The sequence below is a fragment of the Geotrypetes seraphini genome, chromosome 4, assembly GCF_902459505.1.
Source record: "Geotrypetes seraphini chromosome 4, aGeoSer1.1, whole genome shotgun sequence".
NCBI classification, from domain to species: Eukaryota; Metazoa; Chordata; class Amphibia; order Gymnophiona; family Dermophiidae; genus Geotrypetes; species Geotrypetes seraphini.
This window is the reverse complement of record NC_047087.1, coordinates 192,304,485-192,322,060: the sequence shown is the minus strand read 5'-3', so window position 1 is coordinate 192,322,060 and position 17,576 is coordinate 192,304,485. Positions and strand designations below refer to the sequence as shown.

Genomic DNA, 17,576 nt, shown 5'->3' with positions numbered 1-17,576 from the left:
GAGAAGGCGATTCAGAAAGCATACCTATGAGCTCGGTATGTACAAAGGGAGTTATTGCTCCAGGATAAATCCTCTTCAAGACAATAGGGGTTAGAAGATGATAGATTGATTTGGACTGGAAGAGCATCACCAGCAGGGTGCAGCAGGGCTCGGTGCTTGGACCCATGCTCTTCAACATCTTCATAAATGATCTGGACATAGGTACGACAAGCGAAGTGATAAAATTTGCGGACGATACAAAGTTATTGAGAGTAGTGAAGACGCAGGGATTGCAAAGATCTACAATGTGACATAATCAGGCTCGAGGAATGGGCTACGACATGGCAGATGAGGTTCAACGTGGACAAGTGTAAAGTGATGCATGTCGGTAACAAAAATCTCATGCACGAATACAGGATGTCCGGGGCAGTACTTGGAGAGACCTCTCAGGAAAGGGACTTGGGAGTTCGGATCGACAAGTCGATGAAGCCGTCCATGCAATGTGCGACGGCAGCGAAAAGGGCGAACAGAATGCTAGGAATAATAAAGAAGGGGATCACGAACAGATCGGAGAAGGTTATCATGCCACTGTACCGGGCCATGATGCACCCTCACCTGGAGTACTGCGACCAGCACTGGTCACCGTACATGAAGAATGACATGGTACTACTCGAAAGAGTCCAGAGAAGAGCGACTAAGATGGTTAAGGGGTTATAGGAGCTGCCATACAGCAAAAGATTAGAGAAACTGGGCCTCTTCTCCCTTGAACAGAGGAGATTGAGAGGGGACATGATAGAAACATTCAAGGTACTGAAGGGGATAGACTTAGTAAATAAGGACAGGTTGTTCACCCCCTCCAAGGTAGAGAGAACGAGAGGCCACTCTCTAAAGTTGAAAGGGGATAGATTTCGTACAAACATAAGGAAGTTCTTCTTCACCCAGAGAGTGGTAGAAAACTGGAATGCTCTTCCGGAGTCTGTCATAGGGAAATACACCCTCCAGGGATCAAGACAAAGTTAGACAAGTTCCTGCTGAACAAGGACGTACACTGGTAGGGCTAGTGTCAGTTAGGGTGCTTTTCTTTGACCAGAGGGCCGCCGGTGAGCGGACTGCTGGGCATGATGGACCACTTGTCTGACCCAGCAGCGGCAATTCTTATGTTCTTATGTTCATATTCAGACGCGATTAAAGTAGCCATCTCTCTCATGAAAGAACCAATGGACAGTCACCTCAATGTAAAATTTTCTATGGGTTGGCCAGCAGTCTGTTGTTGTAAAGACATATATCTATTCACCAAAAATTGCTAAAAGTTTCAGCTTCATCTCCGTTTTAAAGTCATCACTGTTCTGTTCAACAAACACAGACAGACTCCACTGGTCTCATAGGTTATATTCACTAAACAGCAAAATTTAAGATGAGATGATCTACTGTTTGCATGACGAGGTTTACAATAGCAAAATCATGTCCCTGGTTTTGCTGTTTCATTTGGGTTACTGTGGAATTATCATTTACATTTCATTTCCAATTTTTAATTTTTATTGCATCACATGTAACTAAGTAGTAAAAATGAGTGAAATTATTACTTCAGTAAAAGTAAAAACAACATATGTACTTCTTTACAAATAAAAGTAACAAAACTTTTACTTAAGTACATTAACTAGTTATATTTATGGGTCTTTTTAGAAAAGGTGCATTGCCGCACTATGGGCTAGATTCACTAGCGCCATGGATCAGATCCGATCCATGGCCGGGGAGCTGATTCACGAAGCGCCCTCATGCAAATAAGGCATTCGGAATCATGCCCCCGACCGCCCGGATCACTCTCCAGTGAACCCAATGCATTCGCAGACCATTTACTTTGCCTGTAGATGGTCTGCGCATGCTCACCGTACTTGAAACTTTTGTTTTTTTGAGTTGGGAGAAACTTTTTTTTACTTCACGAGCCCATGGTTTTAACCCGGTTAAAACCACAGGCTTGCATTGCAGGGAAGGGCAGGAGTTTCAGGGTAGAGAAGCAGAAGATCGGGGCTGACAGAGAAGCAGAATCGGGGCAGAGAGCAGGGCAGCAGAAGGTAGGGTAGTCGGAAAGCACCTGAGCGACTGATCCTCAGCAGTCGCTTATTTTTGGATCGGTCAGCTCAGTTGGTGTCCCTCATTTTTTTTTTGTGAATCGCTGCCTGCCTACATTTGAATGCCGTTCCCCCTCATTTGCATGCGTGGATCGGAAGATGATTGGGACAGAGGTTAGTGAATTGGGTCGGAGGGAAATCGGGTTGCAAAGGGGTCGCCAAGTGGTCGGAACTTGATCGGTGAGCTTAGTGAATCTAGCAGTTAATGCCGAGCCACCAATTCTACTCCTTTGGGCGATTTGGCATTTAGCGTGTGCTGTATCTTTGTAAAAGCCTACCTTAGTTACTATGCAACACTGCTCAGGCAAGTCAAACTTAGGGGCCAATACTCAAAGGTTCACAGTACAATGAAACTCTACTACAAATTTAGCACAGAAAAATTTCTGTAGCATGCTCAAATGTTAAATTCCAGTAGTAATTTGCTGCTCAGTGCTCTGTGCTAAGTTTTCTGTTAGTGCTTGAGGGTGATGCAGAAAGAAAAGTTAACATTAAAAAAAAGTATGCCACTTCAAGCACCTCACAATGCCCTTTAAGTCCATTGCCCCCCTCTCAGCCAGGCCCCCTTCCCAAAGTCAAATTGACCTGGTGATCCAGCAGCCCCCCTTTCCTCCACATGCCCTGCTTTCTCTCTTATTTGATAGTTAGGCTATGCCCAGTGCATCCCAAAATGAACCATGCAGGGGGGATAGTACCATTTTCAAGATGGCAGCTGGAAGAAACAGGAGCGAGTGGGCATCGCTCCTGCTTCAAATAAAAAGTATAGAGGAGTAGGGAGTGACTCAGGTCTTGGGTCTCCATTAGACCACCAGGGTAGTGATATGGGAACTAGGCCTGGCCAAATGGGGGGGCCTGGACCACCATAGCATTTTAGGACTGGTGGGGGGATGGACGGTGTGACCAGGCAGATCAGGGCTCTGCCAAGGTCCCAGTCCAACCAAGAAAAAAAGTAAAAGTAAAACCCAGGAAAGAAAATTCCAGGATCTTCCAGGATGATAGTGAGGAAGATAATGTAAGCCACCACCAGGGGAGCTCTAGAATAAGGCACGCCCCTAGGGTAGATAAGCCAGCAGTGGCATTCAAACCAGCAAGCCGGTTAGGGAGGAAGTTTAAGTCTTGCCTCCCTAAGGATCCACCTGAGCCAAGCAGGGACAACAGACCTGTACCAATGGAATGGACTGAGGCTGAACAAGCAGAAGACTTACCACTTCTGAGTGAGGAGCCTATGGATTTTCAAGAAGCCTGTTCTGGCAGTGAATCCAATTATCCTGAGCTTATGCAGGTGGACTTGGCTTCTAGCCACAAACAGTGAGTGTGTTTTCTTTTGGTCTGTTTGTGTGCTGTTTTTTTTTCTTTTTTCTTGAATGTTGGTTTTGAGAGAAGGCTTAGAGAGAGAGTGGGGAGAGGTTTTGCTTCCACCTTGGGAGGGAATTTGAAAGCCTATCTGAAGGCCTTTGTTTTGGCAAAACCTATTGCTCTCTCCTATTCCTGGCAGTTCTATATTGTTCACAATATAAACGACTGGGGAGATATAAGAAGGAAGTTCCTAAAGGTCAATGATATCCTGACACTGGTAAAGGAACCAATTAAGCTACTTTAAATGCTTTTAACCTAGAGTAGTGCTCAGACTCCAAAGATGGATTGTAAGAACTCAATATGGGGACAAGCCCCTGTAGAGATTCTTATGGTATCTATCATTGCACCATTTTGTGGTTAAAGGTAGTTTAAAGTATTGTTAAAGCCTTGTTCATGATTGAATTAGTCCATAAAGAAGCGTAATGTCCAATAGTAAATAAACTTCAAATTGATAATCTCAAAAATAGACTTAGCTTGAAAAATATCAACAGCAAGTGTTCAGCTGGGTCCTGACGCGTTTCGCCGCTATGGCTTCCTCAGAGAACCCGCTAAATAGCTGGAAAAGTTCAATGCTGTGAATATCCTAAACATACAAAACACAGTGCATGAGGTTATAAAGCTGAAAATCCAAGTAAATAATCAATACCTATAAAACACTCACAGCACTACCGGCTGAGTACCTGATTCAAAAAGTAGTTTTTTCTGTTTCCTGTGACGTAAGTGCTCAGCTGAGCACCCCATATTTATACTGTGGAAGATGTGTCAATCACCTAGTGGAGAAACGCCCACCACTCCACTTCTTTGTTAAGGCCAGCAGGAGAAACCGTCTGCCAGTGATAAATCCACTTTTGCTCATGCTTCCACAACCAAGCTTTGTCATTTCCCCCTCTGATGTTATGAGCCACTTCCAAAACAACAAATTGTAAGTCCTGTAGCTGATGTGGTGTAGCGTGCCAGTGCTGAACAAGAGGGGCATTCATATCTCCCCTTCTGATTTTGCTCAAATGTTCAATGATACGTGTCTTGATATTTCTGGTAGTGTGTCCTATGTAAAGTAATCTGCATGGGCAGAGGATCATATAGACAACCCCCTGCGTGTCACAATCTGTGTACTGACGTAAATAATGCTTCTTAGATAAACTGGGATGTTGGATGTAAGCAGTTTCCAGTGCATGATCACAGACGGTGCAATGCCCGCATTTAAAATGACCTGTAACTTGCGTCAATGTACTCTCCGATTTACTCACAAAGTGGGAGGTAGAAGCACACTCACGAAGATTTCTGCCTCTGGAATAGGCAAAAAGAGGGGGTTGTAAAAGACTTTGATGTACCTGGAGAATGTGCCAATGAGTGTACATACCATCCGATCCTCAGGTTGATTAGGAGATTGCTGTAACAGGTAAGAACGATGGGCATACAAGGCCCTCTTGTAAGCTTTCTTGATGGTGCTGTAAGGATATCCACGATCCTTGAATCTCTGCCACATATCCTTACAGCACCATCAAGAAAGCTTACAAGAGGGCCTTGTATGCCCATCGTTCTTACCTGTTACAGCAATCTCCTAATCAACCTGAGGATCGGATGGTATGTACACTCCCTTATTCATATAAAGCGTTTGCCATTAAAAAAATCATTAACACTCATTGGCACATTCTCCAGGTACATCAAAGTCTTTTACAACCCCCTCTTTTTGCCTATTCCAGAGGCAGAAATCTTCGTGAGTGTATTTCTACCTCCCACTTTGTGAGTAAATCGGAGAGTACATTGACGCAAGTTACAGGTCATTTTAAATGCGGGCATTGCACCGTCTGTGATCATGCACTGGAAACTGCTTACATCCAACATCCCAGTTTATCTAAGAAGCATTATTTACGTCAGTACACAGATTGTGACACGCAGGGGGTTGTCTATATGATCCTCTGCCCATGCAGATTACTTTACATAGGACACACTACCAGAAATATCAAGACACGTATCATTGAACATTTGAGCAAAATCAGAAGGGGAGATATGAATGCCCCTCTTGTTCAGCACTGGCACGCTACACCACATCAGCTACAGGACTTACAATTTGTTGTTTTGGAAGTGGCTCATAACATCAGAGGGGGAAATGATAAAGCTTGGTTGTGGAAGCATGAGCAAAAGTGGATTTATCACTGGCAGACGGTTTCTCCTGCTGGCCTTAACAAAGAAGTGGAGTGGTGGGCGTTTCTCCACTAGGTGATTGACACATCTTCCTTAGCATAAATATGGGGTGCTCAGCTGAGCACTTACGTCACAGGAAACAGAAAAAACTACTTTTTGAATCAGGTACTCAGCCGGTAGTGCTGTGAGTGTTTTATAGGTATTGATTATTTACTTGGATTTTCAGCTTTATAACCTCATGCACTGTGTTTTGTATGTTTAGGATATTCACAGCATTGAACTTTTCCAGCTATTTAGCGGGTTCTCTGAGGAAGCCATAGCGGCGAAACGCGTCAGGACCCAGCTGAACACTTGCTGTTGATATTTTTCAAGCTAAGTCTATTTTTGAGATTATCAATTTGAAGTTTATTTACTATTGGACATTACGCTTCTTTATGGACTAATTCAATCATGAACAAGGCTTTAACAATACTTTAAACTACCTTTAACCACAAAATGGTGCAATGATAGATACCATAAGAATCTCTACAGGGGCTTGTCCCCATATTGAGTTCTTACAATCCATCTTTGGAGTCTGAGCACTACTCTAGGTTAAAAGCATTTAAAGTAGCTTAATTGGTTCCTTTACCAGTGTCAGGAGTTCTATATTGTTGCCAGAGGCTTTCCTTTATTTTTCTTTTTTGCCTGAGAATGGAGGAAACTTGAATGCTGAACTTTAATTTTGATTTGATAAAACACCTGCTTTGGAGCAGGCAATGCTAGCTCTAGTGAGCTGGGGTCTCAGGAGCTAATGGAGACTTAATAAGTAGAAGAAGAAAGTGTGAAGCAGATTGTAGATTGCTTTATTTTCTTGCCCATTTTGGCAGTTTTTTTTTTCTTTCTTCTTCTTAAATGCTGTAAGGAACACTGACCCATGTTATGAAGTTGAAGCATTACTTACCTGTCCTAAGGAGTGAGTAAAATTGAAATATTTCTCTTAACTTCACCTTTTGTTGGGACTTTATTTTTGGTTGTATTTGATTGTGAGTGCTGTTGAAGAGTCCGGTCCTGCAGGGTGACTCCATGCCGGGTCACACGCTAATTCACTGTATGTTGTAGCCACCAGGATTTCTTCAGAGCCCTGCACTGGGCTATAGTGGTGGCCTCAACGGATGGAGGTGATCAAGGGGCTACTGGACCACTGACCTCTTTTTAAGGTTTGATGGAAGGGGAGCTACAGCAAATGCTCAGGGTGGGGGAAGGGAGGTCCATTAGACCACCAGGCCATTGGGAAAGTCCATCTGAGCCAGAGTGATCAGGTTGAAGGGAGAAAAAGGGTGCCACTAGATCACTCTTCTCTCAACCAACACTTCCAGCACTCAATGTGTCTGAGCAACTTTTTTTTAAGGGGGGAGGGGCTTTTCTGCACAGTACTCAATGACCGCATTTAAATGTAGTCTGTGCTGAAGCTATTAGAGCAATTGATGCACAATAACATGTTCTAACCCCCTACTAATGCCAATATTAGTTCTGAGCATTGTAAGTCCTCCAGCAAAATACCTACTGTATCTGAATATATATTGCCTTAAACCACTACTAAAAAGGCATCACGTAAATAGAAAAATAAATAAATAACATCATCTGACATTCAATAAGGCTACTGGCACCAAGCCACACAGAAGAATGGTAAACAAGCTGGATGATATGGGCGTAGGCCAGAAAGCTGTAAACTGAATAAAGAACTGCTCGAGTGGCAGGAAGTAGAGCGTGGCAGGAAGAAAAGTGTATTCTTGTGAAGATTAAGTAACCACTGGAACGCTCAGTGATGAGACCAGGTCTTTTCAATATCTTTATTAGTGATTTTGTTGAGGAACTTGTGGGGAGGAAAAAAAAAAATCAGCTGTTCTGTAGATGGTACAAAAATCTGTAACAGAATAAAAACTTGAAACAAATGAGACTTGAAAAAAATGTAGTCAAATATTTGGAAAATAGAAATTCTGTGCTAAATAGTGTACAATCATGTATTTAAGATGCTAAAATCTATCGGTCACACAACAAGATAGACAAGAATGGGGCCTCCTAGCCAGTTTGGACCTTCAGTAGTGTCTTTTCATTCCCTCAGGCTGGCTGGAGAGGTGACGGGATAATCGTACGCCAGACACCAGCGCACTGACAATCGAGCGCTGACAATTTGGCGCAAGAAAGAAGCGCGCCATGGGAAAACTTAGTTTTAAAGAGCTCTGACGGGGGGTAGGGGGGAAACTCCCCCCCCCCCCACTTTACTGCATAGTGTTCACACTGTCATTTGGAGGGGTGTGGGGGGTGCAACCCCCCACATTATAAAGAAAATGGAACTTTTCCCAAAAAAATTGGAAAAAGTTCCATTTTCTCTATAATGGAGGGTTCCAACCCCCCAACCCCCCCCAAAAGGAGTACGAACACTATATAGTTAAGTGGGGGGGGGGGGGTTTCCCCACTCACACCCCGCTTCGGAGCTAAGTTTTCCCGCCACGCGCTTCTTTCTTGCACCGAATTGTTAGCGCTCAATTGTCGGCGCGCTGGTGTCTCACATGCGACTGACTATGAACCATTTCTGAACCTGCCTTAATTTTAAATTGTTAGATTCAACCATTGTTTTAATGAAACCTCAAAGCAGGTAAACATTAAGCTACTTTTTCCTCTGAAATGGCTCTGAAGTGCAAGAGCCTCCCCGCCATCTTAGATAAGCAATATCTTATGATCTTAGGTTTTATAATTATCCAGCCTTGCTGCTTACAGCAACATGTGAATAGTTGGCATTAAAGGCCTTGATTTCACAGCTTCATAAAATCTCAATGAGTCCAGAAGCACAGAGTGATTTTTTTGCCTTCTTACTACATTCTTTGTTGCATTATGGATAGAATTTGTTAAATGCAGTAATCTTCATCTTGTGAAGAGTACTAAAACTTTGCACTCTATGGTCTACTGCTATGAATTTTTGTATCATGAAGCTTCTGAAACTTTGGATGGTCTATATGTAGTAGGCTGAGCAGCTCCAGTTTGCTGAAAATGGTCCATAGCTTTTCATTTGAGTGAGTAAAATCAAAATTTTAAAGTCACTGTCGATCACTGCAGGTGGTCTGCGTTAAATTTATTCCAAAAGGTTAGTTCAGGGGCAGCTCTATCATTAGGCCACATGAGGCAGCCACCTCAGGCTACAAAATTTTGTAGGCTGGTTGGGTGACAGAATGAGGGAAAATGTTAGATGGAGGTAAAGTAAAAAGAGAAAACAGGATGGAAGAGGAAAAGAAAAGATGATGCTGGACAGAAGAGAGGAGAAAGAAAGAGGAAGCAACAGATGGAGAAGGGGAAAGAAAAGGGAGATGTGAAAAGGATGGGGGGGAGAGAGATGAGAGTAAGCAAAAGATGGGGAATAGGAGAGCTGGGGTTAAAGAAAAAGCTGCAGATAGATGCAGTAAAAAATAAAATTATTCCTGTTAATTTTTTTTCCTTTAGACCTACCAGATCGGTCTAAAATCTGTGGGTTATATCCATCAACCTGCAGATGAAGAGAGAAGACTAAAGACATGAAGTCTCTGCCGTATAAGGGCAACATGCAGCCTTAGGTATTCAATATTATGAATGGCAAAGCAGCAGACATTAGGTGATTTGCTTTCCTCCCTATTTAGTTGGTGAGGATCCCCAGGCCCCATAAGTTAGCAGCAGCATACTTGAGCTACTGACAATGGCCCCAGCCTCCTGCACATGCTCAGTTGCCAGTGTTGACAGCTAAAGGATGCTGCCACTGACAGGTAAGTTTAGTAGGAGTGGCCTAGTGGTCAGAGCTCCTGCCTCAGCACCCTGAGGTTTGAGAGTTCAATCCTAGCGCTGCTCCATGACTCTGGGCAACTTACTTAACCCTTCTTTGCTCCCAGGTACCACAGTAAGATTGTGAACCTGCTGGGACAGATAGGGAAAATATTTAATTTACCTGATTACTATTCATTGTATTGTCAACCGCTTTGGGGTAAGTCTTCATGAAAAGGCGGTTAATAAATCCCAATAAATAAACAGGAGCTTTGGCCACCTTGAGAGAATGTCCTCATCTGACAGGGCTTGGGGGATCTCCATCAGCTGCAGCAAGTTATCTGGGACCAGTGCTTAGCATCTTAAGTCTCCAGGTAACTACTGGCTCTGTCCTAGGGCTATTCAGATGGTGCCAGATAGGTCTACAGAGATTTTCCATGACTATCTAAATTATGCTATTGAAAATTTGGGTCTGGCCCTGCTATCGGGTGGATAGAGTTTAGTATCTTTTATTGAATTGTGTTATTTTCTTTTATAAGACATTGTTATTTGATTTTGTATTTTAATTACTTGTTGTAATTACTATTGTGTAAACCGCCAAGAACTGATGGTTTGACGGTATATAAAAATAGACTATTATTATTATTATTATTATTTTATACTTTTGAGTTTAACCTGGAAATTCTCGATAGTTATTACAATAACCAAGGCTCAGAAACATAGCTGCCATCTGCTCGTCGTGTGTTAGCTAATGTCTAAGTCAAGCTCATACTTTTCTCAGTGTTCAGGCATGTCTAATGGCCATGGAGAAGAGCGCACATACCTCTGTACAGGTGAAACACTGCTGCTGATTTTCCTCTCTAGCCCAAAAAATGTCACCCCAGTTGCCAACCTGCCCTCTTTCCTCTCTCCACCCTAATCATCAATGTTACTGCTGGCTCAGAGACCTGCAAACATTTTGCTCATGCAGGCTGCTTCCTTAGCTTATTAAGCTTTATGCTCATCATCGCAGGTCAGGGCCAAATCCCTCTACGGCTGTTTCTGCCAACAGGAGCTAGCAGGAGGAAGCGATGAGTCATGCTGCATTTGCTGTACCTCCTCCTTTGCTACCTGGAGCCCCAGTATTGTACTCAGATCAAGATTTTAGGGCAAAACAATAGGAAGGGGAGATTGTCTATAAGGAGTGAAAGTGAGGAGCTGACAATGTCAAAGTAGTAGTGAGAGTTAGAAAGGAAGAAAATGGGCCCTGGAGGGTAAAAGAGGAGGAAAAAAGTCCATACTGATTCCAATCCTAATGATCTATACCAGAGCTTCCCAAACTGTACATCAAGATCCCAAAAAGGGTCATGAAACGTGTGTTTAGGATCACAACCTGGATGGGAACTTCATAAGATATCATAGTCCTACACTGTCCGGGGCTCATGTGCTTTCTGGGGCTATGGCTGCAGAAAAATTGGTGAATACTAATCTACACAAATCTCACAAAGAAAAGAACCTAAAGTGTGTTTGCATTTATGGAGTGAAATAAGAAAAGATTTTTATTAATTGTCTAAGAGGACACCTATAAAAAAAATCTCCAAATGTGCTACTTAATATAGGCAACATAGGCACTTATTTGCTTTTATAAAACAAGCTTCCAGAATGATCTCCAGTAACATACACAAATGTCCTCGTACAAATATATACCTACTTTGAGGTCTACACGTGTAGCATAGAGCGTCACGTGGGAATAGGGATTGCGGGGGGATGGAAAAAGTTCTACAGGATTCCAGAATGAGACTTGGAATGGCCAAGAGCGGCAGCTGGAACACCAGACTAAGGCTTGGAATACTACTGGTTGAATAGTGAATACCATCCCCCCAAAACACAGGAGGTTGTTGGGGTTGTGAGTAAGCAAATAATAGCAGTGACTCCTACGGGTTTGGCTAGGGATGGAAGAGATTAACTGTGGGGATGGAATGGATCTTAGTGAGTATGGATGGGTATGGGTTAGATTCCATTAGGGATGGGTGAAATTTTTGTCCCCCCCCCCCCCTCTATGCAACTCTCTAATATAGAAGTATTTTATATAGTGTTCATGTATATCACAACTCCAACCCTTATTTACCCAAACTATGCTCCTGGGAACACCTATGCACATATCATTTAAAAGCAGGTGATGTTTCTGTGTGTCTGCTTTTTATACATGTATACACCTGCCCAATTTTTTATTTTATTTTTTTTTTTTTTGTATAATCAATTTTTATTTTCAAAAAATAAAATCCAGTCTACAAATACAATCAACCGTGGAATACAACCAAATACAACCAGGATACAAACGATACAAATCCAACACCCCAACCTTCCACCCCACCCCCTCTAGAACCAGATTCAAAGCAGAAACCACAAAGCAGTAGACTTGGACTCAGATAGCCCACTGCCAAGGAAGGAAACCTCAATCTCCACATTCCCTCAAAACCACAGACCAGAAGAGAAGAAAAAGAAGAAGAAAAAAGGAATAAGTTTTAAAATAATAAAAAAAATTAATTGTGCCCTCACGCACCCAGGACTCCCTGCGCCAACCAATCGCCAACGCACCGGTTTGGAGCAAGGTTAGGAGTTCAAAATGTCACTCCGGACTCTCGGGGACAAGGACTGAATATAGGGATCCCAAATTTGGAGAAACTGCCTTTTTCGTTGAAGACTGTGACTGGCTGCCCTCCGTTCCATCAGCAACATAGTATGCAAGCGGTTTCTCCAGGCCCAAAAGGAGGGTAAAGTATCACTGATCCAAACCGAAAGAATTACTTTCTTTCCCAAGACTCCCACCCTCCTCATGACCTGCCCAATTTTATAATGGTTATATTTTCTATGTGCAAAGCATGCTTTTCATGCAGAAAATGTTTTATAAAGTTACCCCCACAATTACAACACTAACAAAGAAAGAGAGGCACAGCATCATAAAGTTTCCGCACTTGAAGGCTGCAACAGCTATTTATCTTTCATATTCTGTGGCATCAAAGCTTTGCTGAGGATACCATTTTTTAATGAGCATATATGCATGCAGCAAGAGGGAGGGTAAAGGCAGAGCACATGCAGACCCAAGACTGCCCACAGCCAGCAAAGAAAGAAAGCATGGAGAAAGCAGCCCAGTCTCTCAGAAGAAACAGCCGAGGGAAGTCTCATTCAAAAGGCAGACGAAAGGGCTGGAGTTACCAGGCTGTTCTCCCCCATTTGCAGAAAGGGGAAAAGCCTTAGCAAATCTAGCTCACATGTGAAAACAACAATATAAACTGTAATGTAAAACACAGAGAATGAAACGGTGACAGAATTTATCACCGTTCCCATCCCTGCGGAGAACAGGGGGAAACCATCTCCATGTCATTTTTTAAGGAGATAGGGAAGAATCAGAGTATGAATGGGCATAACCATTGACCCTCAAAAGCCTTGCATCAAAGAATGCTGGTTTAGAAGGACTGAGGTTGAGATAGACACTAAGGGCTCATTTTACAAAGGTGCGCTAGCGTTTTAAACGCACGCACCAGATTAGCGCACGCTATAGTGTGCGCTACCCGAAAAACTACCGCCTGCTCAAGAGGAGGAGGTAGCAGCTAGCGCGCGGGGCATTTTAGCGTGCACTATTCCACGCATTAAGGCCCTAACGCACCTTTGTAAAAGGAGCCCTAAAGAATGACATGGAATAGTTTTCCATGGTTATCTGCGGGGACGTGAATGGTGATGAATTCTGTCACTGTGTCATTCTCTTTTTTGCCTTCTAGATAGTTACATTATGCAGAGTACAGAACAATCTTTTACTGAAAGGTGAATCCTTAAATCCCTACTTTAATATTTTTCATAATTTTTGTATGTTCATGGATATCAACATTTCATCACTGGGGCAAGAGACTACAGATAAGACAGACAGAGAATGACAGAAAGACAGGGACTGCAAGAGAGAAAGCAAGAGACTGACCCTGAGAAACAAGGAGATGGCCTTTGGCTTGCAAAAAGACAGAAAAGCTTTCTTTTTCCCCCACACTTTTCTTGTGTTATATCCTATCCCTCCCCCGTGTCATTTATCGTTTCTCTCTTTTCCCCCTCATGTTCTCTTTTCCTCCCTTCTATGATCCCCAGGTGCTCTTTTTCCTCATATGCTCTCTCTTCTCCAACTCCCTTTCCTACGTACTCTGTTATTTTTTGCTTCTTTTCTCCCAAATGATTCCTTTCTTTCTCTCGCTCATTCTTCCTCTCCCTCGCCTCCTCCCCAAGCTCTCTTTTTCTCTAGTTTCAGTCTTTTTTTCATCTCTTGTTCCCGATGCTGTCAGGGTAGGGCACAAATCAATATAAAAATACAAAAGCAGTTGCCAGCAGCAAAGGTGAAAGCTATAAGCGTCTCTTCAGGTCATACCTGCCAGGCTATGGAGCCTTTTTTGCTGTTCTGTGGTAAAGAAGGCAAAATAAAAAATAAAAAAAAATGAAAAACTGTGTGAGATAGGTGAGCAGTGGCATTTCACGTAGCATATGGCCAGGCAAGGAGTCTTCATTGCACAAGCCCTGGAAACCCTGCTGTGGTGAACACTGGAGAAGCAGCAGACAAAAGCAGCAATACACTTCTGAAGGAGCAAATTTCAGCCAGATGTTGATGCCTTCTCTCGTTAACTCTTTCCCCTGTATAGCCATCTCCTCACTGTCACTAGAAACAACTGTACGTGGGATCTTACACTTCTACCCATACTGCTTACAAAAGCCCCCCTCCTCCTGTGTTCCAGTGACCACTGCAAATGTGCCCTTTCAGTGAGTCAGTAAACATATCCTTCTCAACATACTCACTAAAGAATATAAATAAGATATAAATCAATACCAAGTATGTTTTTATCTTCCTACCCACTTTCACCACATTCTTCATATCCATCGCAAACACATAATACTACTGCATTTTTTTCTAACCACATGTATTGCCAAGTAGACTGGCTCCCCATATTTTCTGGAACTGTATACTTCTACCCCTACTTCAGCAAGGAAGTCTTTCTACTCATAACCAGTACAAGAGAGCATCTCCCTGCAAGCTCACTGTACCTGTTCCGTTCCCTCCCCTCCCCTCCCAGAAATCTTGCCCCATTCGTGTACCCACTGCAGCTCACATCCAATGCAAATATATCTTCCTCCATTGCTGCTGTGCCCATCTTCGCCTACCCAAGCCAAGCACAACTCTAGCACCTGTCCGCTGCCTTCTCTCCATACCTTGTGCAAGCATGTCTATTGCCAGTGCATCTTTCTGCTTGCACTGCTGTAAGTGCATCCTTCTCTTCATACACACTGCAATCATGCTCTTCTCTTTTCATATCTAGTGCTGGTGCCTAATTACTATGTGTGCCCTTTTTTCATACCTGCTGGAAAAGCCGGTTTTTCTGGCTGTGCCTACTCTGAGCTGTTTCTCCCCATAATCAGTGCAAATGTGCCCTCCATAATTACTTCAGCTTGGTCTCTTCTCTGCATACACGTTCCTTCCATGCTCACTACATGGTGAGTTTCTGCCCTTACTCAATGCAAGAGTAACTAAGGTGAGTCCGTGATTCTCCCCATACCTTTTGGCAAACATATCTTTTTATTTAAGCTTACCGCATGCCCACTCTCCTGCAACTACCCTTTGCAAATGCATCCTTCTGTCCGTTTCTAATCAAAGCATGGCCTCCTCTCTACACACTAATTTCTCTGCTGTATGGAAACATGTTTGTCTTTCTGCCTCTTCCTGAGATCTTCTATCCATATGCACTGGAAAGACAATGTTCAAAGTCATTTGTTTGTACAACCTGGCTGACAATCACTCATTGGTGCAGCTACGTGTGTGTGCTGTCCCAGAACATTTTTTTAACCTCTAAATGAGGCTAAAACTAAGGGCTCCTTTTACAAAGCCGCATTAGCGGTTTAACGCACGTAATAATGCGCGCTAATTTGCCGGCCGCGCTAGCCACTACCGCCTCCTCTTGAGCAGGCGGTAATTTTTCAGCTAGCGCGCGCTCTAAAATGTGCGTGTGATAAAGCCGCTAATGCGGCTTCGTAAAAGGAGCCCTAAGACACACTGCTTGCATTTTCAGCTCTACACATTCCCATGGGAAAAAAAAACAAAACAGCATCTTCATGTAAAGCAGGTACCAGGGTCTGTTCCTATTTTGAGCAGTGGCACTATCATGTGCAATAAATTTGAATGAACTCTCCCACAGACATGTGTAGAGAAACAAGGGCACGTCTGCAGCGAGTTTGTGAGAAGGTTATACTCGGAGAAAATGGGAAGGGAAGTGTGTGTTTCTAGTAGCAAAAAGTATACACATAACTTAACTGATAATTTGAGCAAAAAATGTCATTGCAGAGTTTGAAAATTGTCTTCTGAAAGCACATATTTCTGTCCCGCCCCCTGTTTGAAGGGGGCGGGACAGAAATGTGTGTGGGAGAGTTATGTGTATACTTTTTGCCTTTTTCCTCTACCCACAATATGCATGATTTTTTAACCTCTGCACACAGTGACTTCTGTCCCATCCATTGGAACTGCACCCATCTCCCCATACTCAGTATTATCCCATAGTCTTTTGGAAACTCGCACGTCCCTTCTCACAACTCGCTGCAGACATGCCCTTCTTTCTTTACCCAGAAACATGCACCCCCCCAATGGCTCCGCTACTACTCATGTCTGTGACAGGGTTCATTTAAATTAACTTCACATAACTGAACCACTGCTCAAAATAGGAACAGATTCATGCAAATTCATTTACATAATAAAACACTTTACGAGAAGCAAACTGAATGACCGCCTAGCCCTCCATATATAGCACCCATCCCTATCATTTCCAGAAGAACATTTGGTTCTCCCCTTCTAATCAATGTTAATGCTTGCATAAAAGTTACAGCTCGGGATGCTCTTTCTTCAGATTATTTTTTCCTTCTATCCAAATATACTCTTTGTAAAATTGTGCCACACAGCAGTAGATTCAGGTGCTTACCTCGATTGTGCTGTAGCAGAACGATGGTGGGGTTGACAATAGTTGTAGAAGGGTAGACCGAGCTGGTTTTGCCTATTGATGTGAAGGAGTGCGAAGAATCGGTCCTAAGGCTGGCAGAAGAGGTTTCATTTGGCACAGGATAGACATTCTGTAAGAATAAACATGTCATTCACCTGTATACCCAACAAAGGATTAAAAAAAAAACCCCCAACAACTCCAAGAACAACATATTACAGCCAAAAGCAATACATAGACAATTAGTGTACTACATATTCTCTCTACAGACACTTACTCTTAGCTGGATGTAATGTTCAGGGGAGAATTGGAGCTTTCAGACTACAAACATAGGTAACAATCAAATTTTTAAAAAGCTCACTTTACCACTTCACTGGCTCCCCATCCGTTTCCAAATACATTTCAAACTCCCCTTACTGTCTTACAAAGTGCATTCACTCTGAAGCCCCTCAATATCTTTCCTCACTTATCTTGCCATATGCTCCCCCCCCCACCCCATGAACTCTGTAAGTCCCTCCTATCTGTATCCTTCTCCTCCATCGCCAACTCCAGACTCCGTCCCTTCTTTCTTGCCATGCAGTATAGCTGAACAGGCAGCCTGAGTCAATACATCTTGCTCCATCTCTAGTGGTATTTAAATCCAAGCTAAAAGCCCACTTTTTCAAAGCTGCTTTCAATTCAACTCCCACTCATAGTCAGATACCTATACCCATTGTATCATTACTTTTGCCAGAAACTCCTCAACCCCGAGATGTCCTGTCTGTCTGTCCAAATTAGATTATAAGCTCTTCTAAGCAGGGACCGTCTACTGAATGTTAAAATGTACAGCGTTGCATACGCCTTCCAGCAGTATAGAAATAATAAATAGTAGTAATAGTAGTAACATGGCAATTTGGGTTTCTGAAGAGGTAGGCTTGCTCTGCAGGGTAACAGTTTCTTTGTATCAGCATGGGCAAATTCAGGTCTACTGTCTGACAAGATAAGCTCCAGGATGTCATGCAAGACACTCAGGATTGCGTATCCTGGGCAACAGAAAAAGCTTTGGGATACCACTAAAAAAAAACCTAAAAATTTAGAGCCAAGCTTGCATGTATACTGCAGGTAACGCTAGGGTAGAGGTGGGAAACATCTAGTACCAAAAAAGAGCTTGTAGCTGGGGTTTTTTTTTTCACATTCCACCTGTATCTCATAATAGGGACAGGGCACAGCTTCCAAA

General features: G+C 43.0%; 1 protein-coding gene across 22 annotated transcripts in view; it reads right to left on the bottom strand.

Moving 5' to 3' along the window:
* Positions 1–17,576, bottom strand: part of SORBS1 (sorbin and SH3 domain containing 1) — a 510,557-nt gene that overhangs the window by 200,707 nt on the left and 292,274 nt on the right. For 21 of the 22 annotated variants that reach the window (XM_033940055.1, XM_033940058.1, XM_033940056.1 and 18 more), the window contains 2 exons: positions 16,346–16,493; positions 13,759–13,788 (listed from right to left, as the gene is read on the bottom strand). In XM_033940055.1, coding sequence (XP_033795946.1) covers positions 13,759–13,788; positions 16,346–16,493 — 178 coding nt within the window. The remainder of the gene's footprint in view (positions 1–13,758; positions 13,789–16,345; positions 16,494–17,576) is intronic. The other variant, XM_033940063.1, reaches the window with a different exon arrangement.